Genomic DNA, 21,765 nt, shown 5'->3' with positions numbered 1-21,765 from the left:
AAGGGGCGGGGACCCGGAAGCCTCGCGAGCTTTCCGGGACGAGAACGGCACGGGCGAGAAGCTATGGGAGCCGCGCTGGATCAAGTGTGGCCTCTGGTGGGCGGTAGAAGCCTCTGGGCTTGAGGGTGAGTTTCCTCTCGCCGAGGTCGAAGGTCGCGCTTCCCCGGGTGTGTCTGAATCAGTTCGCATCCAGCCGCTGGTACCCCGACCCGCAGCTTTGATCTGGGAGCCTCCTGACGTCATCGGGAGTGGTTTCCAACCCCCCTTTCCTTGTACAGGGCAGGGGTTGGGGGAGTGCGGCCTTTCAGCGGATCCAGCAACCATTTTAATGCATTTCCCACCATTTTGTGGTCCCACCAGAGAATCAGCCTTTATTAGTGCTTCTGTCTGCGCTACGTCCTAAACCAGTTGTTCCTGCTCTTCCACAAAGGCACCCCCATCCTTAAGCAAAAGTGGCAAACCCCAACCAGTACCTTGATGAGCTCGGTTGTAGGTCTGAGGGCCTCACCACCCAGCAGGATCTCTGTTGCCCCATAACCTTTACAACAGGAAATGCTGCCTCCCTCGCATATGCTGCAGCCTTGTTCCCAGTGCTGGGGTGGGGGTGGGGGGGCGTTCTACAGAAACTACCCTAAAAGGGGGATTTAGAGGAGTTGTAAAATACACCCAGGACTGGAGTTCCCATTGTGGCTCAGCGGGGTTAAGAACCTGACTAGCATCCATGAGGATGTGGGTTCAATCCCTGACCTCGATCAGGGGTTTAAGGATCCAGTGTTGCCAGAAGTGCAGCATAGGTGGCAGCCGCAGCTCTGTTTTGACCCCCTAGCCTGGGTACTTCCATATGCCACAGGTGCAGCCCTAAAAAGCAAAAAAAGCATCAGATGAGACAATAGACTTCAAAGTGTTTTGTACACTCTTGAGGGATTATTATTTCATGATTAGAGGAAGAGAAGATGGCATTTGGTGACAACATTATAAAGGTAGATGTCAGGGAGGGTGGTTGATGGGAAGGGAGAACAGAGTAGGTGCTTCTGGGAAAGACTCAGCAGTCGGTGGTGACGGTGGCTGAGAGCTCTTGGATGCGCCAGGCACTGCAGGCCTTGCACAAGATGTGCCCATCCAGCGGGTAGCAACCCTGACATTCACCCTCAGAGGAGAGCAGCAGCCCGCACTCCTGTTTGGAAAGAAACAGTAGCTTTTCATCAGGCCTGGATCCCTGAGCCCCTTCTTTCTTGTGCTCTACCATACCCAGCGCCCCAGGCCCCCTGACCTCGCACTTGTAACACCCAACGTGAAAACTGCGGTCCAGAGCTACAATTCGCACAGTCTCCTCCTGACCGGGCTCAGGCATGATGGCCCCACCACACACTGAGCATCGTGGGGCAAACTTCCTAGAGTGGAAGGGAACCAAGGAGGCTGTCAAGCCCCAGGATTGGAGGGGACCAACAACGAAGCCCAGGGTGGGAGGGAACAGGATAGGCCAGAGGTAGGGTCTTGGATCTTATGGAAGAGAGTTGTGTTACCAAGAATGAGGCATGGCCAGGGGCGCAAAACATGAGAGGTTGGTACTGGGATATGAAGGAGAGATAAGGAAGATGGGAAAGGCCAGGCCAGACATCCTGAGACAAAGGTTGATGACCTAGCTGACCTGTGGAAGTCCTCAATGCAGTGGATCTGGCTGGTGGCATCCACAGTGAAGGGGATGCCATCGAGGCCGCGGTGGCACACCACACAAGTGAAGCAGCCAGGGTGATAGGCCTTCCCCATGGCCCGCAGAATCCGGTCCAGGATGGGCTGGGAACAGGTGGAGCACTTCTCCAGGGTGGCCTGTCAGGAAGGAGAGCAGGAAGGTCAGGGCTGGGGTGACCCATGGCAGCCCTTACAGGCATCCTGCCAGCTCCCCCACCTATTTATGTAGCCCCCTGCATGTGATTCAGTTAAAGGTGGCCTTGAACAGGTATGCGTGCAAATCCTAGCACTGCAGCTTCCCCAGACAAGATATTTAAGCTCTCAGACCTTCAGTTTCCTTCAGGAGTAACAGCTGCCTCACCAGGGCATTGTGGGGATTCAGCACATTCCCCTAAACCGAAAATAAATGCCTCACTCTTACAGGGGAATGTTGTCCTTTCTCTCCAGCAACCAGTATACAGCTACTTATTTCATCCATGCCTTTTTCTTTATTAGTTTTAGTTCTCCTGCTTCGAGCCTTATTCTTTGGGGCTTGGACACCTAGTTCCCACTCTGGATGGAAGCCCCCTGCTTCCTGCTGCTGACTCCATCTGCCACCACCCCCCGCCAGCCCCCACCACTCACCACATAGCAGCTCTCACAATACGCTCTCCTCTCCACGGCATAGAAATGCTGGCCCCGGAGATGGGCCCGGCACGTAGAACAGACAAAGCAGCCAACGTGAAAGACACGGTCCAGGGCCACAACCCCGGCCCCATCCCCAACCACATCTTCTCCGCAGCCACCACACCGGCCTGGGGACGGGATGGGTCAGGGTCAACCATAGACTGGGAAGCCAGACCCACTGTCTACCTGACCTCCCCCCACCCCCTGCCCGGGGTGTGTGGCGGGGGGCAGCTCACCGAAGTACTCCCCACTGGGCGGGTGGTTCATGTCCTGCACCAGCTTCTTGGTCAGCCTCTCAAGTTCCTCCTCGGGAGGCTGGCTCAGGGGGACCTGGGAGGTGAGAATCAGGGGTTCAATCCTACCTCTCCCTCCCAATACTGTCACCGAGAGTGATCAGGCAATTCCACCCAAAAGCTCACAGGAGAACACCCCAGCCCAGGGGCCAGGGGTGTGCCTCTGGGAGCCAGTGTGCAGATCTAGTCCCCTCCCTCCTTTATTTCCTGACCTGCCCCCCGCCCCCAGGGAATCCAGAGCTTGAAAACTGGAACATCAACCCCCACCCCCACCCCACCCAGTCAGCATCCAACTGTCTTTGAGGACCCCAAATCCCAGGGCCCAGGGCTTACCTGGGGCCCGTACCCGCCTCCTCTTCCTCCCGGAGGGCCGGAGACTCCGGCAGCCTCCTCTTTACCCCCTGGCCCTGGCTCACGGTGGCTCCTGTAGCCAGCCCCCCAGACTTCACCTCGGCCTGGGAGAGGAAAGTGGGGGCCGGGGAGGGGCCCCGAGGCCTGAGGGGCCCCCCGCCTGGGGGGGCCACAGCCTCTCACTGGTTGTGCCACCTTCACTTGCACAGGGAAGGCAGGGCCGGCGGGGGTGCTGGCCGTAGCATAGGAGGCCGGCGTGGGGCCGCCATAGGAGGCCGCTGGGAGTGGTGTGGGAGGAACACTCCCTCCATTCGGCTTCAGGGAGCCAGGGCCTGAGCGGTAGGCAGGGAGCTGATGGGGCTCATAAGCCTGGAGAGAAGCACAGACCAGAAGGCATGAGCTGGGCCCAATCCAGAACACACATCTGTGGAACCCCTGAACCCTGTGTCTGTGGCACCCAGGTAAGCACTGGTTTTGACAAGGGCCCGTCCTTGAGTGGCTGGCAACCTAGTACGTTTTGGTGGCCCAGCTTCCTCCTCGCTGGTGGGTGCATCCCCCATGTGGAGGGAGAAGAGGAGTGAGAATACAGAGCAGGAACCAGGTTGCGGGGGAGGGGTGGGGGACAAGGACAGGGAGGGACAGGAGCGGGGAGTCACCTGCCGGTCAGGCCGCCGTGGGGCGTGACCCCGACCCCCGTCCAACTCAGCCAACATGCTGGTCAGGGAATCTATCTCAGCATCCAGACTTCCTGGGCGCAAGGCCCCCCTGTCCGGGGGGAGCCCCTGGAGATAGAGCAAAAGCAGGGAGAATGCAACTCATATGGCCTCTTCTCCTGCCCTAAGTCCCCCCCACACCCCCTAATCGCGGTGCTCACCTGTGAGCGTTGGGGTGCTCCATGGCACCCCACCCAGGCCAGGCCCGGATCCTCCGGTCCCCCAGGGGCCTGGTAACACTGCTCAGATGGGAGGGGGCAAAAATTGACCCTGGGGTGGGACTGGAGTGCTGGGGTGAGGGAAGAGAGAGCCAAGGTGGGGATGGGGAAGGAGAGGAGGGTGACACTTGTGGAGGCCACCGGTCTTGGGTCCCTCTTCACCCCTCTCCCCCCGCATCTGGGGTCCGAGAATGGGGCAGGAGGCAGTGAGGGCTGGGAGAGGGCGAGGGCGGGGGCGCGGCGGGTTCCAGCCGGGCTTGGGGAAGGGGCGACAGGGGCAGGCTCAGCGGGAGGCAAGAGCAGCAGGGCAGAGTTGAGTGTTGGTGGCCCGGTGGCCTCCGCACCGCACTGGGGCTGCCTTACCTGCTCCGTGGGCTGGCGGCGGCCCGGAGGCGCCTCGGGGGAGCGCTCTCCCCTGAGGGGCTCTGGCGGGCTCCGGCTGCTTCGGGGGGAGCCAGGTGGGCCCGGACATGGTCTGGAATGGGGGACTCCAGACAGCGGTCAGGGCCCCACGGAGCCCAGGGCTCTGACTTTGACCCCTTCTTCCCCCCGACACCTCGCTTGGGACTCCAGGACAGAAACTTTTTCTGGCTTTTTTTTTTCCCCTTCCTCCCCAATTTTGGGGACGGCCACGCCCCCGATGACGTCATCGCATTCCTGGGGGAGGGTCACGTGGCCCCCTAGGCCCTAAACTGCCGTCCCTCCCCTAGTCGGCCCCCTCCTGCGAGCCGGGGCGGCTTTCCTCCAGAGCGTGGGCCCGGGGGGTGGGGGTGGGAGGCTCAGGCAGCCTCCTTTAACACGGGGCTCTTGTGCCCCAAGTCCGCACGTGGCCCCCTTGCGCTGGGATGCTCCAGTGCCCCTCCCCGCATACAGATTCGTCCCGCATTCTGTCCCCCCTACCGGCTCCCTCCAGAAACGCTCGGCCAGCACCTAGTGTTTTGGTCTTTTATTCACATTCAGCAGTTAGAAAAATAAAACGGAACAAAAACATCACAACCTCAAGGGTGAGGAGTCTACTGGGCAAGGGGCGGGGAGACTGAGGTAGCCTAGAGTCACAAGCGGAGACCCAGCCCCGTCAAGGCACCAGTGAAGGGAGGGAGGCCAGCGTGGGGGAGGGCTGCTGACTTCTCGCCAGTGGTGGCCGCCGGCTCAGCTGCCCTGGGCACAGCGAGGACCCTCTCCCAAAGACCAGGTTCCCCTAATACCTCCACCAGGGTCCGAGTCCCAAGTACAAGGAGGGCAAGAGGCAGCACCTCCCCTCCTCAACCCGCCAAGCAAAGTGGGCCACTCGACCTGGACACTCTCTACTAGGAACCGGCATCAGAGATCAGTGCAAGTGACAGGGGTGATGCCATGAATGAGCAGCGTGGGGCCCAGGTCATGGCTCAGAATTTCCAGCAGCGCCAGGTAGCGAGGGTAGCGAGAGGGATCAGCAGGCGGCCGAGGCAGGTACAAGAACGTGAGGGCGGTGGTGGGCCCTTCCTCGCCATCCCCACCCTCAGGCCCACCAGGCCCTCCTCCTCTGCCGCGCCCCTGCTGGGCCCGAACCAGGGCGTTGGCGCTGCGTGCCAGGGCCTCTGCCTCTGCGTCTCCGCGCCTGCCATTCACAAAGTCCCCCTCCTCCTCCTCCTCAGGCTCCTCGGACCCAGCCCCCTCACCCCACACAACCTCCTGCACCTCTGCCCGGATCCTCAGCTGGCTCAGCAGTGCCCGGAGCCGCCCCTCGGCTGCCCCTGGGGCCTCCCGAGGCCCCAGGCACAAGAAGATCCGGAGGCGGGCAGTGTGCCAAGCAGGCACCATGCCCAAGATGGTGGCCATCTGCAGCAGGAAGAGGCCGCAGACGTCCACGTAGCCAGGTCCACCCCGGGGCCGCAGCAGGTTGAGGGGCCACACGTCCACATGATGTGGCTGAGAGGTACCCCCGGAACCCCGGCTCAGTCGCTCAGGGGGCAGGGCCCCACAAGCCCGGGCAAGAACCACATTCTTATTCATCTTCAGGGCGTCTGCCACAGTGGCCACATAGTCCTGGGGACTGAGAGCCCGGGGGCTCCCAGGAGCCCGGGGTGGAGGGAACAGGGTGCTCAGGGCTGGGGACCCGCCCTCCTGGGTGGCATCAGCAGGCTCAGAGAAAGCTGGATCTGTCAGGAAGTGGTCCTGGGGCGCAGCATCATCGTAGAAACCCAGGACCAGTGTGTTGGGCTTCATGCCACCTGGGGGCAGAGAGGGATAGGCAGGAAGGAGCCCCAAGGAATCAGTCACAGGCTGAGTTCACACCATACTAACAGGCACCCACTCCCACCCTCTGGCAGCGACGTGTCAGCCAGCAGGTATGACATTTGCACAGTGCTTGGCCTCTTAAGGCAACATTATGCACATTTGCGTAATGACTTTGAGTTTTCCCAAACACTTTCACAGGCATTTATCTTCATGACTAATCTCCCCCACTTAAATTGACAGAGTTCGCCTTAGGATTCTTTTAACTAAGGAGCACTTCCAGGCGTCATGAGGCAGTAGGATGCATTTCACTCCAGGCTTTAAGCTGCACACCTTTTTTGTGATGGGAGATGAGAGTCTGACTCCACCGGACAGAAGGGACCCCCTGATTAGTCAAGCTCATGGCCTAGATCCCCAGGGAGACAGCGCTCAGACCCTGCTAGGGGAGGATGAAGCTCGGCACTGGGGCTGCACGATCTGTTTCTATGATAGAAAAGCCCTAATGATGACGTGTCCAAAGCACGGTCCCCTGAGAGCAAACCTCTGCATGCTAATCGGGGGCCCCATCCTGTAGAAAACATTTTGTGTTTTAACTCATCTGATCCTTGAAACAACGCTATGAGGTAGGGACTATTACTCACTCCCCTTTATGGATAAGGCACCTGAGCCCCAGAGCGGTGAGGTCACTTGCCCAAAGGCTCACAGCTGGCAGACACTGGGCCCAGCAGGTGAACACTACAGTGCCCAGCACCAGAGCCCATTCTCTGAGCCTCTAAGCCAGTTGTGCACCAACCACAATGCCTCACGTCCCTCTGAACAAACAGTGTGGAATCAGCTAATGCCCCTGTAACCAGACTGAGTCTATAGGAAGGCTCAGACCTTTTCTAACACCCCATTTTTTTTTTTTTAATTTAGGGCCGCATATGCGGCATATGGAAGTTCCCAGGCTAGGGGTCAAATCAGAGCTGGAGCTGCCGGTCTACACCACAGCTGCGGCAATACCAGTTCTGAGCCACATCTGCAAGGCTGGATCCTTTTTTTTTTTTTTTTTTTTTTTTTTGTCTTTTTTTAGGGCTGCACTCGCAACATATGGATGTTCCCAGGCTAGGGATTGAATCTGGGCTGTAGCTGTTGGCCTGCCCCACAGCCACAGCAACTTGGGATCCGAGCCACATCTATGACCTACACTGCAGCTCATGACAACGCGAGATCCTTAACCCACTGAGCAGGGACAGGGCCAGGGATCAAACCTGCAACCTCACGGATACTAGTCAGGTTTGTTACCACCGAGTCATGACAGGAACTCCTCTAATACCCTTCTCATGAGACAAATGGGTTTACTCAAAAATCTACCAACAAATCAAATTGTACATACTAGGGAATTGACCAACTAAAGGAAAACTTTTTCTTTCTCTCTCTCTCTCTTTTTTTTTTTGGCGGTGCCCATAGCATGCAGAAGTTCCCTGGTCAGGTATCAAAACCAAGCCACAGTCAATGACACAGCAGTGACTACAATGGATCCTTAACCTGCTGAGCCACCAGGGGACTCCCCTTTTCCTTTTCCTGAAATCATTTTCTGCAGGATACATCACATGAAAGGAGTGGTCTCTTGGCCCAGGCTCCCCATCAAAAGGTGGATCTGAGGAGAGACCAGGCCCTCAGATATGCCAGGATCTAATAATGCTCGACAACACCCCCAAAACACTGATCTTGCAAATTAAACTAGTTACACCCCCTCCTGAGCATTTTCAAGGGTTCCCATCAACACTGAACAGGGCAAGGTCCAGCACCTGCACTTTAGCCAGATTGTAAATGGAGCAGGGAGCATGCACTGAGAGAGGGCACAGACGCCAGGCCCGGGATTGGGAAAGGAGGAGGCAGCTGAACAGGGATTCAGAGGGAGCCGGGGTGCAGGGCTGGAGGGCCCGGCATGAAGACACAGCCACAAAGCTGGGAATGGTCCACCCCACCCGAGCGCACCAGCCCCGCACCCACTCGGCATCCTCGCGTTCTTGGGGGGCCACGTTACACCACTGTCTATATCTCTGCTCCTTCTGAGGCCCAGCTGAGATACCATCTTGCAAAACCCCGGCCGGCCACATCAGTGCACAGTGGCCTTCCTTTCTCTGGCGGTTAGAAAGCATCTGCCCTAGATTTGATGGGGCCACTTCCAGCTTCAAATGTTGCTCCCATTGTCCCCATAAAGACAACATGCTCTTCAGAGCCTGTGCCCACTCCCCCCATCACGGGCCAGAAAGAAACCAAACAGTGTCACTGCATCTCTAGTCCTTAAAGCATCTCCTCGGAGACCTTATCAGACACAGCCCCTTATCTCGGAGCACCGAGTCCTATCTGCACTAGACTGTGGGTTCCTTTCGGAGTCCGCCATCTGTGGTTTACTCTCCTGGGGAAGGGAGCAGAGATTGAAAGGGGTCACGGAGGGGGCCAAGGGGACCCGGAGAGGAGCAGCTCACCAAGACCTGAGATCCTCAGCAGATGCTGAGCCCCCTGGCGCACGGAAGGCGAGAGGGTGAGGTCCACGAACGCCTTCACTTGGGCCCGGTCCACCAGGCTCAGCCATGCCCCGTACAGTGGCTGCACCGGGTCCGAGGGCAGGGAGTCTGCAGAGAAGGTAGGCAGCAAATGTGGGCCAGACTCATGTACTCTCCCCTAGAGTCCAAATCCCAAGACCTCAGCAGAGAATGGCCTGAGCAGGGATGTGGCTGCTAGGAATGGTCCCTGGGGAAGAAGCATGAGGCCTCTGGGTCGCAAAGAACACAGAGAAAGTCAGGGAGAGAGAGGCCACTGACCGAGGTCCCCCAGGGTGACGTGGCCCAGCACATAGAGGCCCCCTTTCTTGAGCTGGTTCGCCAACCGCAGCAGAGGCAGTGCGCCCCGGGGGTTCCCCACCAGGAGCAGCAGCTGGGGCCGCCAAAACTTCACGTGGTCTTTGCGGACGTCCAGCCGGAGCAGGTATTTACGTACCTGGGGACAAGGTGAGGTGGTGGGAGGGAGGGCTCGGGTAGGCATCCCCCACGCAACCACCTGCAGCCCAGGGAAGGGGAGGTCTCCGTGGGGTCACGGGCCTTCCCAGCCTGCCCCCTCTCCTCCCCCACCCTCCTCAGAGCTCCCCCAACCTGGTGGAAAAGCAGAGCCTGGCTGACGTAGCCCCAGCTGCTGGGGCCTACTCGCGCTGTGAGCAGGGCAGAAAGCAGGCCCATGAGAAGCAGGGAGCCGCCGGCAGCCCCGGGGCTGATGAGAAACATCATGAGCAGGCAGGAGGCCACGCCCAGCAAGCAGGTGTGCCAGGAGAAGAGGCTGAAGGTGGGGCTGGGGGCAGACAGAGAGGGAAGGGTGCTCAGAGCTGCCCTGACACCCGAGCCCCTCCGTCCCCAGCCCCTCCCACACCCTCCTCCCTCTCTCTGGGGACACAGGCATCTCATTCTCTCACCGGAAGTTGGGGGCCGAGGCCCACTCCAGGCTCAGGCAGGACAGGTCCACGGCAGCATAGGCCACCAAGTAGAAGACAGTGACCACGGCGGCCAGTGTGTTCAGCTTCCCAGCCAGGAGCACCAGCTGCACAAGGACCAAGAGGCTGGGCGTTCATGAATCCCCCCCATCAAATGCCAACACATTGTGCCTTAACCCTTCCTGGGCCAGAGTGTAACCAGGAGGGGCTCCGGGAGAGGGGGAAGGCAGACCTAAGAGGAAGGCTTACCTGCACCAAGCCCCAAGAATAGAGCACAGCCCCCCAGGGGTTCCCCCCTCGGGATACGACCTTGGCCGGTGAAAGGATCACTCCTGTGCAAACAGGCAGGCAGTGGACACATCAGCCAGGGCTGAGCAGGGGACACAGACAGACTGGGGGGGTGCGCTCAGAGCCGGGCAGATGCAGAGGACAGCTCACCAAAGAGGTCGTCCTGGGCCAGGGCGTGGAGGATGCGGGAGGCACCGATGAGGGAGCTCATGGAGGCTGAGAGCGATGTGGCGTAGATGCCGATCAGCACCAGCGGGGGCCACAGGCTGATGGCGCGGAAGAACCCGTAGTCCTCCTGCAGCAGGGTCCTATGGGGAAGGAGAGGAGGAGGAGGCAGATAATAAATGTGCCTCCATCGCAGGGTCCGGTGAGAACAGCCCACGCTGCCCGGATGAGGTTGAGCGCTGGGTATCCTCAACTGACCCCAGCCCGGATCTCAAGGGCCATATTCGTAGATCAAATGTGCCTGGGGCTTAGACTTGGCAGTCACTGGCTGTTGTTGGGCTGCTTTGGATTTAATCGCAGGGTGGACATTCCCAAGAGTATGTTGTGCACAGGAAGCCAAACATTTATGGAAATACAAATCGACCAGAAAGCCTTTCCCCACCCCACCGGCAAACCAAGGGCTTACAACAGCACCAAGCACGAAGCAAATGCTGGCTGCGGGTTGCCTATTACCATGTAGCCAGGCCTCCCCATCACGGCAGTAGCTCCCCCAGTGGCGGGAAGAGTCCCCATTTTCTCCGCACCCCAAGAACCTGGGTATCTGCTCCCCAGCCTGTGCTTCCCTTGGCAATCCAGGGGTGACGACCTTGTTCTGACACCACCCCCCTCCACCCCATTGAGGACCAGGCTCACCCCCTCCCTTACCTGTCACAGGTAAAGCTGGAGAGGAAGAAAAGCAGGATGTAGATGAAGAAAGTATAGGCAACAGCAGTGATGGTGCCCAGGGGGATCGCCCGGCTGGGGTCCTTCAGCTCCCCTGGAGGGGAGGGAGCAGAGGGAGAAGGGTCAGCCCTCCACCATCCCCTGCACCCAAACCCTCAGCACCCCGTATGGCCACAAGGTGGCAGTCCTCTTCCCCCAAGGGCTCTCACCTGACATGTTGGCCCCGGCCATGATGCCCGTGCAGCCATTAAAAAGGACGGCAAAGACGCTGGCAAAGGTCATCACAGCCCCTGTGGTGTAGTCCTTGGCGTAGCCAGCTTGGGGGGGGGGGTCCAAAGGAGGACAGCGCCTCAGCATCTCTCCCACATGCCTCTGGCCCTACCACCCTCTCCTCGTATTCTATTTTTTTTGTCTTTTTAGGCCTGCACCTGCTGCATCTCGAAGTTCCCAGGCTAGGGGTGGAATCAGAGCTACAGCTGCCGGCCTACGCCACAGCCATGGCAACTTGAGATCTGAGCCATGTCGGCAACCTACACTGCAGCTCGTGGCAACGCTGGATCCTTAACCCACTGAGCAAGGGCAGGGATCGAACTGGCATCCTCCTGGATGCTAGTCGGGTTCTTAACCCGCTGAGCCACAATGGGAAACTCCTCTCCTGATATTCTAAAATCCCTCTGCCCCCCACCACCCTCACCCAGACCCCAGCTCTGACCTGTCTCTGGGCCTGGCCCGGCTGACTTCATCCCCTCCTTCTCCCCCATACTGTTCTTCCCTCCCTCCTCTCTGAATCTCCCAACCCCTCCTCCCCGGCTCCAGCCATCTGTGGGGGCTCCACTGCCTGGCGCCCTCCCCAGCCCGTGCCCAGGACCCCCTTCTCTGGACGCCTCTGTGATTCTCATCTGCTTGAATCACACTCTGTCCTGTGGAACAATGTGTTTCCTGAATATATGTTTTATCTCTCCAACTAAACAAGTTCCTCTAAGGCAGGGACTCTCTTGTGGTCACCCTTGCGACTGGCTAAGCCAAACACAGAGCGGCCAACACATGCCCAGCAGATTTTAATCAACCTGCGCTGCTTTGAGGTCCAGACCTCCCGCCCCTGATTCTTTCTGACATCTGTGCTCATGTCATCTTTTCTGACATCTGTTCTCACAGGTGCCACCCCTAGGACCCCAGCATCCCTGCCCCCAGCTCACCGCCCAAATTGGCCTTCAGGGTGCTACTGTTGAAGCCAGTGAAGTGGCCGACCTGGGGTGGCAGGGAGGAGCCGTTGGGGCCAGGCCGAGGGGTCAAGGGGATGTCCCTGGGCCCCACAGCCACAAAGCTGACCAGCACCGAGGCCAGGGAACCAGAGACCAGCAGGAACGTGAGGAAGGAGGCTCGGGCGTAGAGGCCGGCCCCCAGCGTACAGACCCCGCCCACCAGGCCCAGAAGCAGGGAGCCATAGAGCAGGCTCCAGCCGTAGCCCTGGGGCAGGACCCGGAGCCCACTGGACCCTGCAGCATCTGTAGAGAGGAAGGAACAGAGTTAGAAAGCCAGACCCCCAAGGAGAGACCCCACCCCCCAACCATGACTCAAAATGGGAACAGACCCTAACTTTGGCCCACCTGTCCTTGGCGGGGCCACCATGCCCATTCCCCCACCCCAACTGTACCCCAGCATACTAGCGCTCCCTGGTGGGTAGCCCCAATCTCGCTCTGTCAGTTTTAGGACCGTGAGCCTAGCCTCCCTGGCTAAATAGTAAGCTCCTCGTGGGCCAGGACATCCTCTTGGGTGTCTACATGAGGCTGGGCACACAGCAGGAGCTCGAGGAAGTTGAGCTCAAGGACCACTGTGTGTCTCTCCTGGAGTGGGCTTCTCTCCCTGCCATGATCCCCAGAATCCCAGACCCTGCAAATCCTCAGAGCTGCCCCAACCGGGGAGGGAACACAGACCAGCCCCGAAGACATCAAGTATGGCCTCCACCAGCCCCAGCAGGGAGACGGCACAGCCACAGACGTTAGCCAGGTAGAACATGAGGCCGATGCTGCCCCCGACTTCAGGCCCCAGGGTCCGGCTAATCATGACTGAAAGTGGAAGCAGGGGGTGAGCGTTAAGGGAAAAGAAACTGAACTGAAGCGCAAAGCACTGTGCAGCTGGTCCTCCAGCCCTTGTCTCCCTGAACACACTGGGACTGCTCCCAGAGGCAGGCAGTGTGTCCCCATACAACCACTCCCAAGCCATGTGGCTTTGTCAAAATGCTCCTCAATTTCCAAGTCCATAAAATGAATACTACCTAATTGACAGGACTGTTAGGAGAACCAAGATGGCAGCTGAGAAGCCACCTGGTAGCCTGGAAAGTGGCACTAACCTGTAAGGCCATGTTGGTCACCTTCCCCATAGCAACCTGTCTGCCAGACATTCGTTAGAACTTGCACACCACCCCCCCTTGTCCTGCCCTCCCTTGGGTGCAGGGAGGGGCCCCCTCCTCCTCCCTATAAGACAGAAGAGCCCAGACCCCAGTCCACCACTGCTGGAGGATACAGTAGGCTCCGCCCCCTCGCACAGCTCCATTGGTGGCGATGGCACAGACGGAGAGGACAGTGAGGGCCAGGATGAAGTAGGCAACCAGGAGCATGGCCAAAGCCTGCAGCAGCCCAGCATGGCCCACCACGAACCCTGGGACAGGAGAGGCAAAGCAGTTCAGATGGTGGTTCACCCGTCCCACCCCCACCCAGGGCAGAGCTAAACAAGGCCGCGGGAAGCCCCCTCCCCAAGCCCATCATCTACCGACCTTCTCCCAGAGCCCTTCCCCAACTCATCGCAGTCCCACCCCCCTGCACCCCCGAGGAACCCCTCCTACTCACCAATCCTCAAGAAGACAACTATGCTGAACATGGACAGGACGGTGGGCACCACCACACCCAAGAAGGTGGAGAGCTTCCGGGCAGATGCCCCTCCAGGACCCCCGGTCCCATTGGCAGGGAAGGCAACCCCCTCCTCCCCCAGGAGCCGGTAGGCCAGCAGAGGAGAGTTCTCACTGGCCATGGCCGAGAGCAGGCAGAGGAAGCCAACAGTGGGTTATGAGGCCTGCAAAGAGTTCGCTGAGTGGAAAGCAGCTCCGTGGAGCCTCCCCACAAAACACCTCGAATCAAACACCCAGAAGCTTCCCCCAAGAAGAAATACACACACACTCAAAGAGTCGGTGGGGGGGTGCAGACTGGTCCTGGCTACTGCCCCAACAGTGGCAGGCTCCAAGCCTCATCATTGAGTACCAGGGCCCCTCCCAGCTCCTGGGGGCCACCCCTTCCCCCACATCCCTGAGGCTAGGGATGGCAGCGGCTCTGGAAAAGTGCAGATTCTCACCCTTCTTAACTAGCAGTGCAAGAGGAAGCAAATCCCCCAAAAGGGAAGTGAGTTATGGGCAAGAGGCCCTCCTCACCCTCTCCTCCGGAGTCCTGAGCCGCCCCTCAATTTCTTCTATGCCATCACCTCAACCCCCCACCCCTCACCTCCCCACCCCCACAGTAAGAAACTTCCCAATCTTCCAAGGCCCCACCCTCCATCAACCCTCTTCCTCAACCCATCTCAGACAGGCTCCTCTCTCCTTCACCTCACCAGATTCTTCCCACCCACAAGGCGTCCTCCAAACTCTACCACCCCAACGACTACCAAAACAAAACCACTGGCCAGCAACACAAAGTGGGTCCTCCTCCCCTCCCCGGTTCCTACCCACTTTCTCCTGGGGCAGGTTGGAGGGGGCCGAGATTGGCTTCTCCCCGCCCAGGCGCACCCCCACAGCCCAGCGGTGGCAGGGCGCTCACTCACCCACCAGAGGACGCAGCCGCTCGGGGGTGATCCCCGAGAGCCAGTGGGGTCGGCTACGCCGGAGGGGGCGCGGGTGCCGGAAAAGACAGCTGCAGCTACCGGGATGCCAGGCCCGGAGCCTGCCCCCTCCCCCAGCACACAGGCTCCCCATTGGTCCCCGGGTATGGCCCCGCCCCATGGGCGAGCCTAGGGAAGCCCCGCCCCCCCGGGCTCACGCCGCCCGCAGGACTCCCGCCCCACAAGCGAGTGGGATGCTACTCTCGGTTGCCCCTCAGACGTGCGTCTCCGTCAGAATACAGGCCACGGCTCCCACTGCGCCTAGCACCCTTGTGCAAACAAGCGCCCACCACGCAGCCGGGACCCCACTTGGAGCTCGGAGGCGCAGCGAGGAACCCCTGCTGAAAGGGGCGTGGCGGTGAAGGGACAGAAGGCCGCCGGCAGATGGGCGGGGCCACTCACCTGGCCCAGGTACGCCGGGCCACTTCAGCCCACACTTTCCCGGGGTCCTACTCCTCCAGCCTCTCGGATCCCTAGAAAGCCCACCAGGTTCCAGCCTCAGCCCTCGCCCCTGCGGCGCCCTCCCCTTGAGCCCAGTCCAGCCCAGCGGCTGCGCTCTCGGCTTCCGCCGCCGGAGGGAGCCATTGGCCGCCAATCCCGGCGAGCCCTTGAGGCACCGGCCGCCTCGTCCCCCGCCTGCTCTCGCGCCTCCCAGCAAGGCTGTCCTCCGGCAGGAATTATAGGACTTTCCACCCTCTGAGAATTAGGACTTCCCTCCTCACTTTTTTACAGGTACCATCAACATCAGCGCTACCTGTTAACGTTTCCTCATCTGAAAATAGGGATTAACTAGACTCTCCTGCCTCATAAGGTTGCTGTGAGAGCTCAAAGAACTGGAAAACAATACCAAAATGTTCAATAAATTACTTGCATATGGTACTGTATTAAATACGCATCACCACGTTGTGAGTAGATACCACTGTGATTTCTATTTTTCTCTTTGTGTCTTATTCGGAGCCACACCCGTGGCATATGGAGGTCCCCAGGCTAGGGGTGGAATAGGGGCTGCAGCTGCAGGCCTACACAGCCACAGCAACGTGGGATCCTTAACCCACTAAGCCAGGGATTGAACCCCAGTCCTCATGGATACTAGTCAGGTTTGTAAACCACTGAGCCCCTGATTTCTTTTTCTTTTCTTTTTCTTTTTTCCTTTTTTCTTTTTGTGTTTTTTAGGACCATGCCCAAGGCACATGGAGGTTCCAAGGCTAGGGGTCAAATCAGAGCTGTAGCCGCTGGCCTACACCACAGCCACAGCAATGCCAGATCTGAACCGCGTCTGTGACCTACACCACAGCTCATGGCAACACCAGATCCTTAACCCACCAAGTGAGGCCAGGGATCAAACCTGTGTTCTCATGGATGCTAGTCAGGTTCATTTCCACTGAGCCACAACAGGAACTCCCTGATTTCTATTTTTCACATTAATAAATTGACGCTTGGAGAGCTTCAGTAATAATTTCCTAACTTTATGACAGTGCTTTATGGTTACACTGTCATTTGAGCCTCAGGAAATGAACATTGCTTTTCCAGCCACTGGTCTTTGGCTGTAAATTATCCACAACATTTCCCTAGGAGAGGAAGGGGCTCAAAGCAGCACAACTGTGGCTTTGTCAGGGAGAGGTCTCATGAGCTTTTTCAGTGGTCATCTCTGCTTCCCATGACACAGTGCTGGACTCCTGGGTCTCTCCAACAACACTCCTGTCACAATTGTTGGTGATTTCAACACACACTTTTTGTTTTGGTCTTTTTAGGGCCACACCCATGGCATATGGAAGTTCCCAGGCTAGGAGTCTAATCAGAGCTGTTGCTGCTGGCCTACACCACAGCCATAGCAACGCCAGAGCCGAGCTGCATCTGCGACCTACACACAGCTGATGGCAACACTGGATCCTTAACCCACTGAGCAAGGCCAGGGATTGAACCTGAAGCCTCATGGTTCCTATGTGCTTGGGCTGTGGGATGGAAATCCTGCGAAATCAGATTGTTATGATCATTATACAACTACAGATGTGATAAATTCATTTGAGTAATAAAAAAAAAATGAAAAAAAAAGAAACCTTATGGTTCCTAGTCGGATTCATTTCTGCTGTGCCAAGAGGGGAACTCCTCAACATCCACACTGATCAGACTCCCATTCTCCTGGGCTGGCAATTACTTAAACTCCACTTCCACATAGATCTCACCCTCCATCCCACCCAATGTTATGCCCAGGCTTGGTCATTACCAATAACTGTAGCCCCTCTCTTAGTGTTCACCACTTCAAGTCACGCCTGTTGAGGAAAAAATAATGCAACACTTGCCAAAATGGTAAGGAAGACCTTATTCAGAGCTATTGTGATGGGTGTCAAGACTCACATAGGGGTGAGAGAGGGGGATCAACCTCAAATATGGCAAAGACAGCTGGGGGTTAATAGCCAACAAGTAGAATGAGGGGGTCAGTGAATGGAAATTGACTAAGAAGAAACACCAAGTGTAGGGGGATTCTAGCTAGAGACTTAACAAGATTCTCACTGAAGGCAGGTCAAGGTGATGGACACGAAGGGTGAGGAGACTCTCTCTAAACTGGGCGAGGCAGGTCCAGCAAGGATGGGGGCCAAGGTCGAGGCCTAATCCAAAAGAGGGCTCAGAGGAACCAGACTGAATTTTGCTCAAGGAGAAGATCTTTGTCACGCCCTGACCCCAAGAAGCCTCCATCTTACTGGACCCCTCCCCCCATTCGCTGATCCTGCCCTCTGCCCACTGTCCCCAACTCACTGCTCTTCTCCCCTAGCTTAAGGTTCACAGTCAGTGAAAAGTGCTCCTTTGCCCCTCTCTCACTTTATTACACATTCTGGCAAAATCACAGCCCAGGTAAATGCAACTCTCCATCTACCCTGTGCCTGCCCACACAGCTGAGTACGGCTGGAGGAAATACCCAACCATGGCAGCCATTCATTTCAAATTCATGACCTTGAACCTCAAGGGGCCACTAATGCTGCCCAGCGCTCAGAGAGTATTTCATCTCTGGTCTATTCACTCTCCTACGGTCTGAGATGACTCTTAAACCTTCACCCCTCTCTACAGTGCTTCCTGTACCAGTCTCACTCTCAGCTCACTACCCTGCTTCCCAATTCACTGAGAAGACGAGAGCCATCAGAAACAAGTCCAGGGAGTTCCCGCTGTGGCTCAGTGGTTAAGAACCCGTGAGGATGAGGGTTTGATCCCTGGCCTCACTCAGTGCGTTAAGGAGACAGCATTGCTGTGGGCTGCGGTATAGGTCACAGATGTGGCTCGGATCCAGCGTTGCTGTGGCTGTGGTGTAGGTGGGCAGCTGCAGCTCTGATTCAACCCCTAGCCTGGGAACTTCCATATATCACAGGTGCAGCCCTAAAAAGAAAAAAAAAATTATTGAATAAAAATAATTTATTGAATCTACTACATACACACACCCCATTACTGTTTAATTTCTTTGTTGTTTCTTCTTTAGAGCAAAACTTTTTTTTTTTTTTTTTGCTACACCCAGCAGAAGTTCCCAGGCCAGGGATCAAACCCATGCCACAGCAGTGACAACTGTTGATTCCTTAACTGCTAGGCCACCAGGGAACTTCCAGAGCAAAATTTCTTTATAGGAGTTGTCCATACTAGCTGTTTCCAATCCCCTCCCCTCATTTCTTCTTAAACTCACTAAGCCCAAGCTTTTGCCTCTCAGCAAAAGGGAAACTTCTCATCAAGTTACCAGTGACTTCCATGGTCAATGCAAGGGTCACTGCTCCATCTTCATTTTACTAAACTACCAGCATCACCTGACCTACTGGTCCACTACCTTCTCCTCCAACACTTTCCTCATATGGCCTCTAGGACACCACACTCTCATGGATTTCCTCCTGCTCAGTTTCCTTTGCTGGTTCTTCCTCATCTCTTGTCTGAACCCTGGAGCACCCCTAGGTGTCGGAGAAACAGCCAAGAGGCCACTGTGGGATGGAGGCTCCACTGAGCACTGGAAGCTCAGTCCACAGACTTCTTTCCACCCTTTACACCCACTCTCTTGGTGATCTCACCCAATCTCCTAGTTTTAAATACCATCTATATAACAGTGCCCCATGGGTGTATCTCCAGCCCGAATCTCGACCCTGAACTTCAGACTGTATGTCCAACAACATACTAACAACTCTTCCTGGACATCAAACTGGCAACTCAAGCTTGGCATGTCCAACACTCAGCCCCACAACCTACTCCTCTTGTGTCTATCCCATGTTCCCGGTTTCTGGTGTCAAAACCTTGGTGTTACGCTTGCATACTCCTTCAACCTCCCCCATATCCAACCCACCAGCAATTCCTTTTGCCTCTGTTTTAAAAATATAACCAGTAGCCAACTACAATTTACCACCCTAGTCCGAGTCACCGTCATCTCTTAACTGTATTATTGCAACAGCCCCCTAACTCATATGCCTGCTTCTGCCCCGGCCCCTGATCTGTCTATTCCAAACAAATCAGAGTGTTGCTATTAAAGCAAGTATCCATTCATGATGCTTCTTCTTTTTTTTTTTTAATGGTTGTTCCTGTGGCATATGGGAGTTCCCAGCCTAGGAGTCTAATCGGAGCTACAGCTGCAGGCATACGCCACAGCCTGGCAACACCAGATCCTAGCCACATCTGTGAACTATGCTGCACTTTGCAGCAATGCTGGATCCTTAATGCACTGAGTGAGGCCAGGGATTGGACCTACATCCTCACAGACACTATGTCAGGTTCTTAACCTGATGAGCCACAACAGGAACTTGTGACGCTTCTCTTTCCCAAACTGTCCAGTGGGGAGTTCCTGCTATAGTGCAGCAGGTTAAGAATCTGGTGTTAAAAAAAAAAAGAAAAAAAAAAAAATCTGGTGTTGCCACAGCTGTGGTGTAGATCACAGAAGCTGTGGTTAGGATTCGATCCCTGCCTGGGGAAATTCCATACACCTTGGGTGTAGCAGAAAAAGAAAAAAGCTGTCTAGTGGTTTCCCATTTTCCTCAGAGTAAAAGCCAAACTCCCCACCCTTTTTTTAGCTGCACCCACCAAATGCAAAAGATACCAGGGCAGGGATGGAACCTGCACCACAGCAGCCACTCAAGCTGCTGAAGTGACAACACCGGATCCTTAATCCACTGCACCACAAGAGAACTCCGCAAGGGCACTTACAAGTAAGTTAACCACACTTACCTCTTGTTTCAGACTACCGTCCAACTGCCACAGTTTACACCTTTGCCATGGCCTAAGCATTAATAGCATTTCCTTTGCTCAGAAGTGACCCAGAGTGGTCTATATATTATATGGGCAATCGCCCCATGAAGCCCTACCTGACCCGTATCCTGCCCTCACCTCTCCTCATCCCTGATCTTGCCCCACGAGGACCTCTGGGCTGTTGCCAAGAATGCTGTGGCAGCACAGGACAGGAGCCTCCTTTGTCTTTTGGACTCAAATATTACCTTCTTAGTGAAATCTCTGCCAGTCCCATTTAAAGGTGAACTACAGAAGTTCCTGTCGTGGCACAGCGGACGGACTAGGAACCATGAAGTTGCAGGTTCGATCCCTGGCCTCGCTCAGTGGGTTAAGGATCCGGCGTTGCCGAGAGCTGTGGTGTAGGTCGCACACGCGGCTTGGATCCCACATTGCTGTGGCTGTGGTGTAGGCCGGCAGCTGTAGCTCCAATTGGACCCCTAGCCTGGGAACCTCCATATGCCACAGTGCAGCCCTAAAAAGCTAAATAAATAAATAAATAAATGTGAACTACACCTTCCTTCCCATCCCACTTTCCTAGGGCTTATCCCCCTTTCCTATTTTTTTTTTCCTTAACCAGAGCGCTTAACACATCTAATAGATGCCTTTAAAGTGTTTATCTTGTTCATCGACTGCCTAGTCCCAACAGAAAAGTTAAGCTCCACGAAACAGGAACTTTTCTTTGCTGCTCTAGCTCCGGTACTTCCATCAGTCCCTGGCATTCCGGTGGCCCTTTGTAACCGTGCACCGTGTCTTCTGGGAGCCTCGGCGGATCTGGGGCTGGCTCCTCACGTGACTGCTGTGGCCCCGCCCCGCCCTCTAAGGAGGGAAGATGGCGGCGCCCAGGGTGCCCCAGAAAGAGGGCAGCAAACGAGAGGGCGCCGGCTCGCTAGAGCGTCCGCGCCGCCGCCTGGTCTGCGGTCGCGTACTGGGAAGGCGCGAATTCAGGACTACGTGCTGGTCGTCCTCCCCACCATTTTCAAAGGAGAAAGGAATTGGCTAATCCTAAAACGTTGAGCTGCCTATCATCTCCCCACTGCTTGGGATTCCTGGGATCTGAGACGTGTAGGACGAGGTTGTGGAATCAGTATCTGGGTTTTTCTCGCCTCGTGTTGGCTCCCGGATCTACCGATTAGGTCATCTCGGGGTGCCTGTCCAGCCTTCTGTTCTAAAGGATCCCAGAGCACACACCTGGACCATCCTTCGGAGACAGGACGTCCAATCCCCGCCCCTGAGTGCCCCACTCCGAGTTCAGGCCCTAAATGCTAATTCCTCGGCACCCCGTCCCCCGCCGTGAGCTCCCCTGAATTAAGTCTCGTGAATCCGGACCCCCCCCTCCCCCAGGCCCCAGGGGCAGATGAGCCCTTGGCCACCGCCCCTACAGTTTCCTGCAGATCCAGCAAACAAAAGGCTCGGGAAGAGAGGCGAGGCTGAGCAGGGCGCCCTTCCTGCAGGAACAGCTGATGGAGCAAAATGACCCAGGAGGGAGGAGAGAAGGGGAGGGATGAAATTCCAGGGTTCCTGGAGGACCGCAGCAGGAGGCCAGACTCCTGGATCCCGGGGAAGGAGGGAGGGAGTCCAGGAAAATGGATGCGGAGGGCCCAGGCAGGACACCAGAGTTTGCTGGGCTCTTTCAGATCCCAGCTGTCTTGGTAGGGGTGATGTCAACTTTAGGGAATGGAGGGGGTTGGGGGGAACTCTGGATTTCAGGTGAGCTCTCAGGCCCCCAGGCTGGAATGGTGGGGGCTGGGAGAGGCCTGAAGCACTGCGTCATCTCCTCTGGGGCCCAGCCTGCCGCCCCCCGGCCCGACCTGCTGCCCTTGGTGCAGGCCCCACCCTGGCCTGGCTTCCTGCTCCTCCCCAGGCACAGAGCTCTC

The 21,765-nt window shown here is 56.9% G+C and overlaps 2 protein-coding genes across 6 annotated transcripts; both read right to left on the bottom strand.

The window, feature by feature from the left end:
- TRIP6 (thyroid hormone receptor interactor 6) lies at positions 891-4,561 on the bottom strand. Its single transcript, XM_003354478.4, has 9 exons — positions 4,294-4,561; positions 3,874-4,001; positions 3,656-3,781; positions 2,982-3,368; positions 2,592-2,685; positions 2,314-2,483; positions 1,649-1,827; positions 1,271-1,391; positions 891-1,174 (listed from the first exon to the last, which is right to left on the bottom strand). Exons 1-9 carry the CDS (start codon positions 4,400-4,402, stop codon positions 1,043-1,045), a joined length of 1,446 nt encoding a protein of 481 aa, XP_003354526.1. The 5' UTR covers positions 4,403-4,561; the 3' UTR covers positions 891-1,042.
- On the bottom strand, positions 4,878-21,189 carry SLC12A9 (solute carrier family 12 member 9). Of its 5 annotated transcripts, none has more exons than XM_003354477.4 (14): positions 19,832-21,189; positions 13,636-13,858; positions 13,313-13,447; positions 12,724-12,855; positions 11,986-12,294; positions 10,999-11,106; positions 10,772-10,883; positions 10,052-10,209; positions 9,863-9,945; positions 9,596-9,720; positions 9,282-9,474; positions 8,955-9,129; positions 8,619-8,765; positions 4,878-6,140 (listed from the first exon to the last, which is right to left on the bottom strand). In XM_003354477.4, the coding sequence occupies exons 2-14, from the start codon at positions 13,814-13,816 to the stop codon at positions 5,251-5,253; spliced, it is 2,748 nt and encodes a 915-aa protein (XP_003354525.1). In that variant the 5' UTR covers positions 13,817-13,858; positions 19,832-21,189; the 3' UTR covers positions 4,878-5,250. The 5 variants fall into 5 exon arrangements, with proteins under 5 accessions (XP_003354525.1, XP_013850935.1, XP_005661981.1 ...); XM_013995481.2 differs by lacking the exon at positions 19,832-21,189 and adding an exon at positions 15,056-15,639; XM_005661924.3 differs by lacking the exon at positions 19,832-21,189 and adding an exon at positions 14,597-14,730.

The sequence above is a fragment of the Sus scrofa genome, chromosome 3 (assembly GCF_000003025.6).
Source record: "Sus scrofa isolate TJ Tabasco breed Duroc chromosome 3, Sscrofa11.1, whole genome shotgun sequence".
In the NCBI taxonomy this organism is placed as follows: domain Eukaryota; kingdom Metazoa; phylum Chordata; class Mammalia; order Artiodactyla; family Suidae; genus Sus; species Sus scrofa.
This window is presented reverse-complemented; position numbering and strand designations above follow the sequence as displayed.

Coding starts and splice junctions, on each gene's coding strand:
- TRIP6 (XM_003354478.4), bottom strand. CDS start 4,402: ATGTCCGGGCCCACCTGGCTCCCCCCGAAGCAGCCGGAGCCCGCCAGA. Junction 3,782..3,873: donor GAGCACCCCAACGCTCACAG/GTGAGCACCGCG, acceptor CTCTATCTCCAG/GGGCTCCCCCCGGACAGGGG. Junction 2,484..2,591: donor GCCCAGTGGGGAGTACTTCG/GTGAGCTGCCCC, acceptor TCCCGTCCCCAG/GCCGGTGTGGTGGCTGCGGA.
- SLC12A9 (XM_003354477.4), bottom strand. CDS start 13,816: ATGGCCAGTGAGAACTCTCCTCTGCTGGCCTACCGGCTCCTGGGGGAG. Junction 9,475..9,595: donor GCCTCGGCCCCCAACTTCCG/GTGAGAGAATGA, acceptor GTCTGCCCCCAG/CCCCACCTTCAGCCTCTTCT. Junction 6,141..8,618: donor GCTGAGGATCTCAGGTCTTG/GTGAGCTGCTCC, acceptor CTCTGCCCCCAG/GTGGCATGAAGCCCAACACA.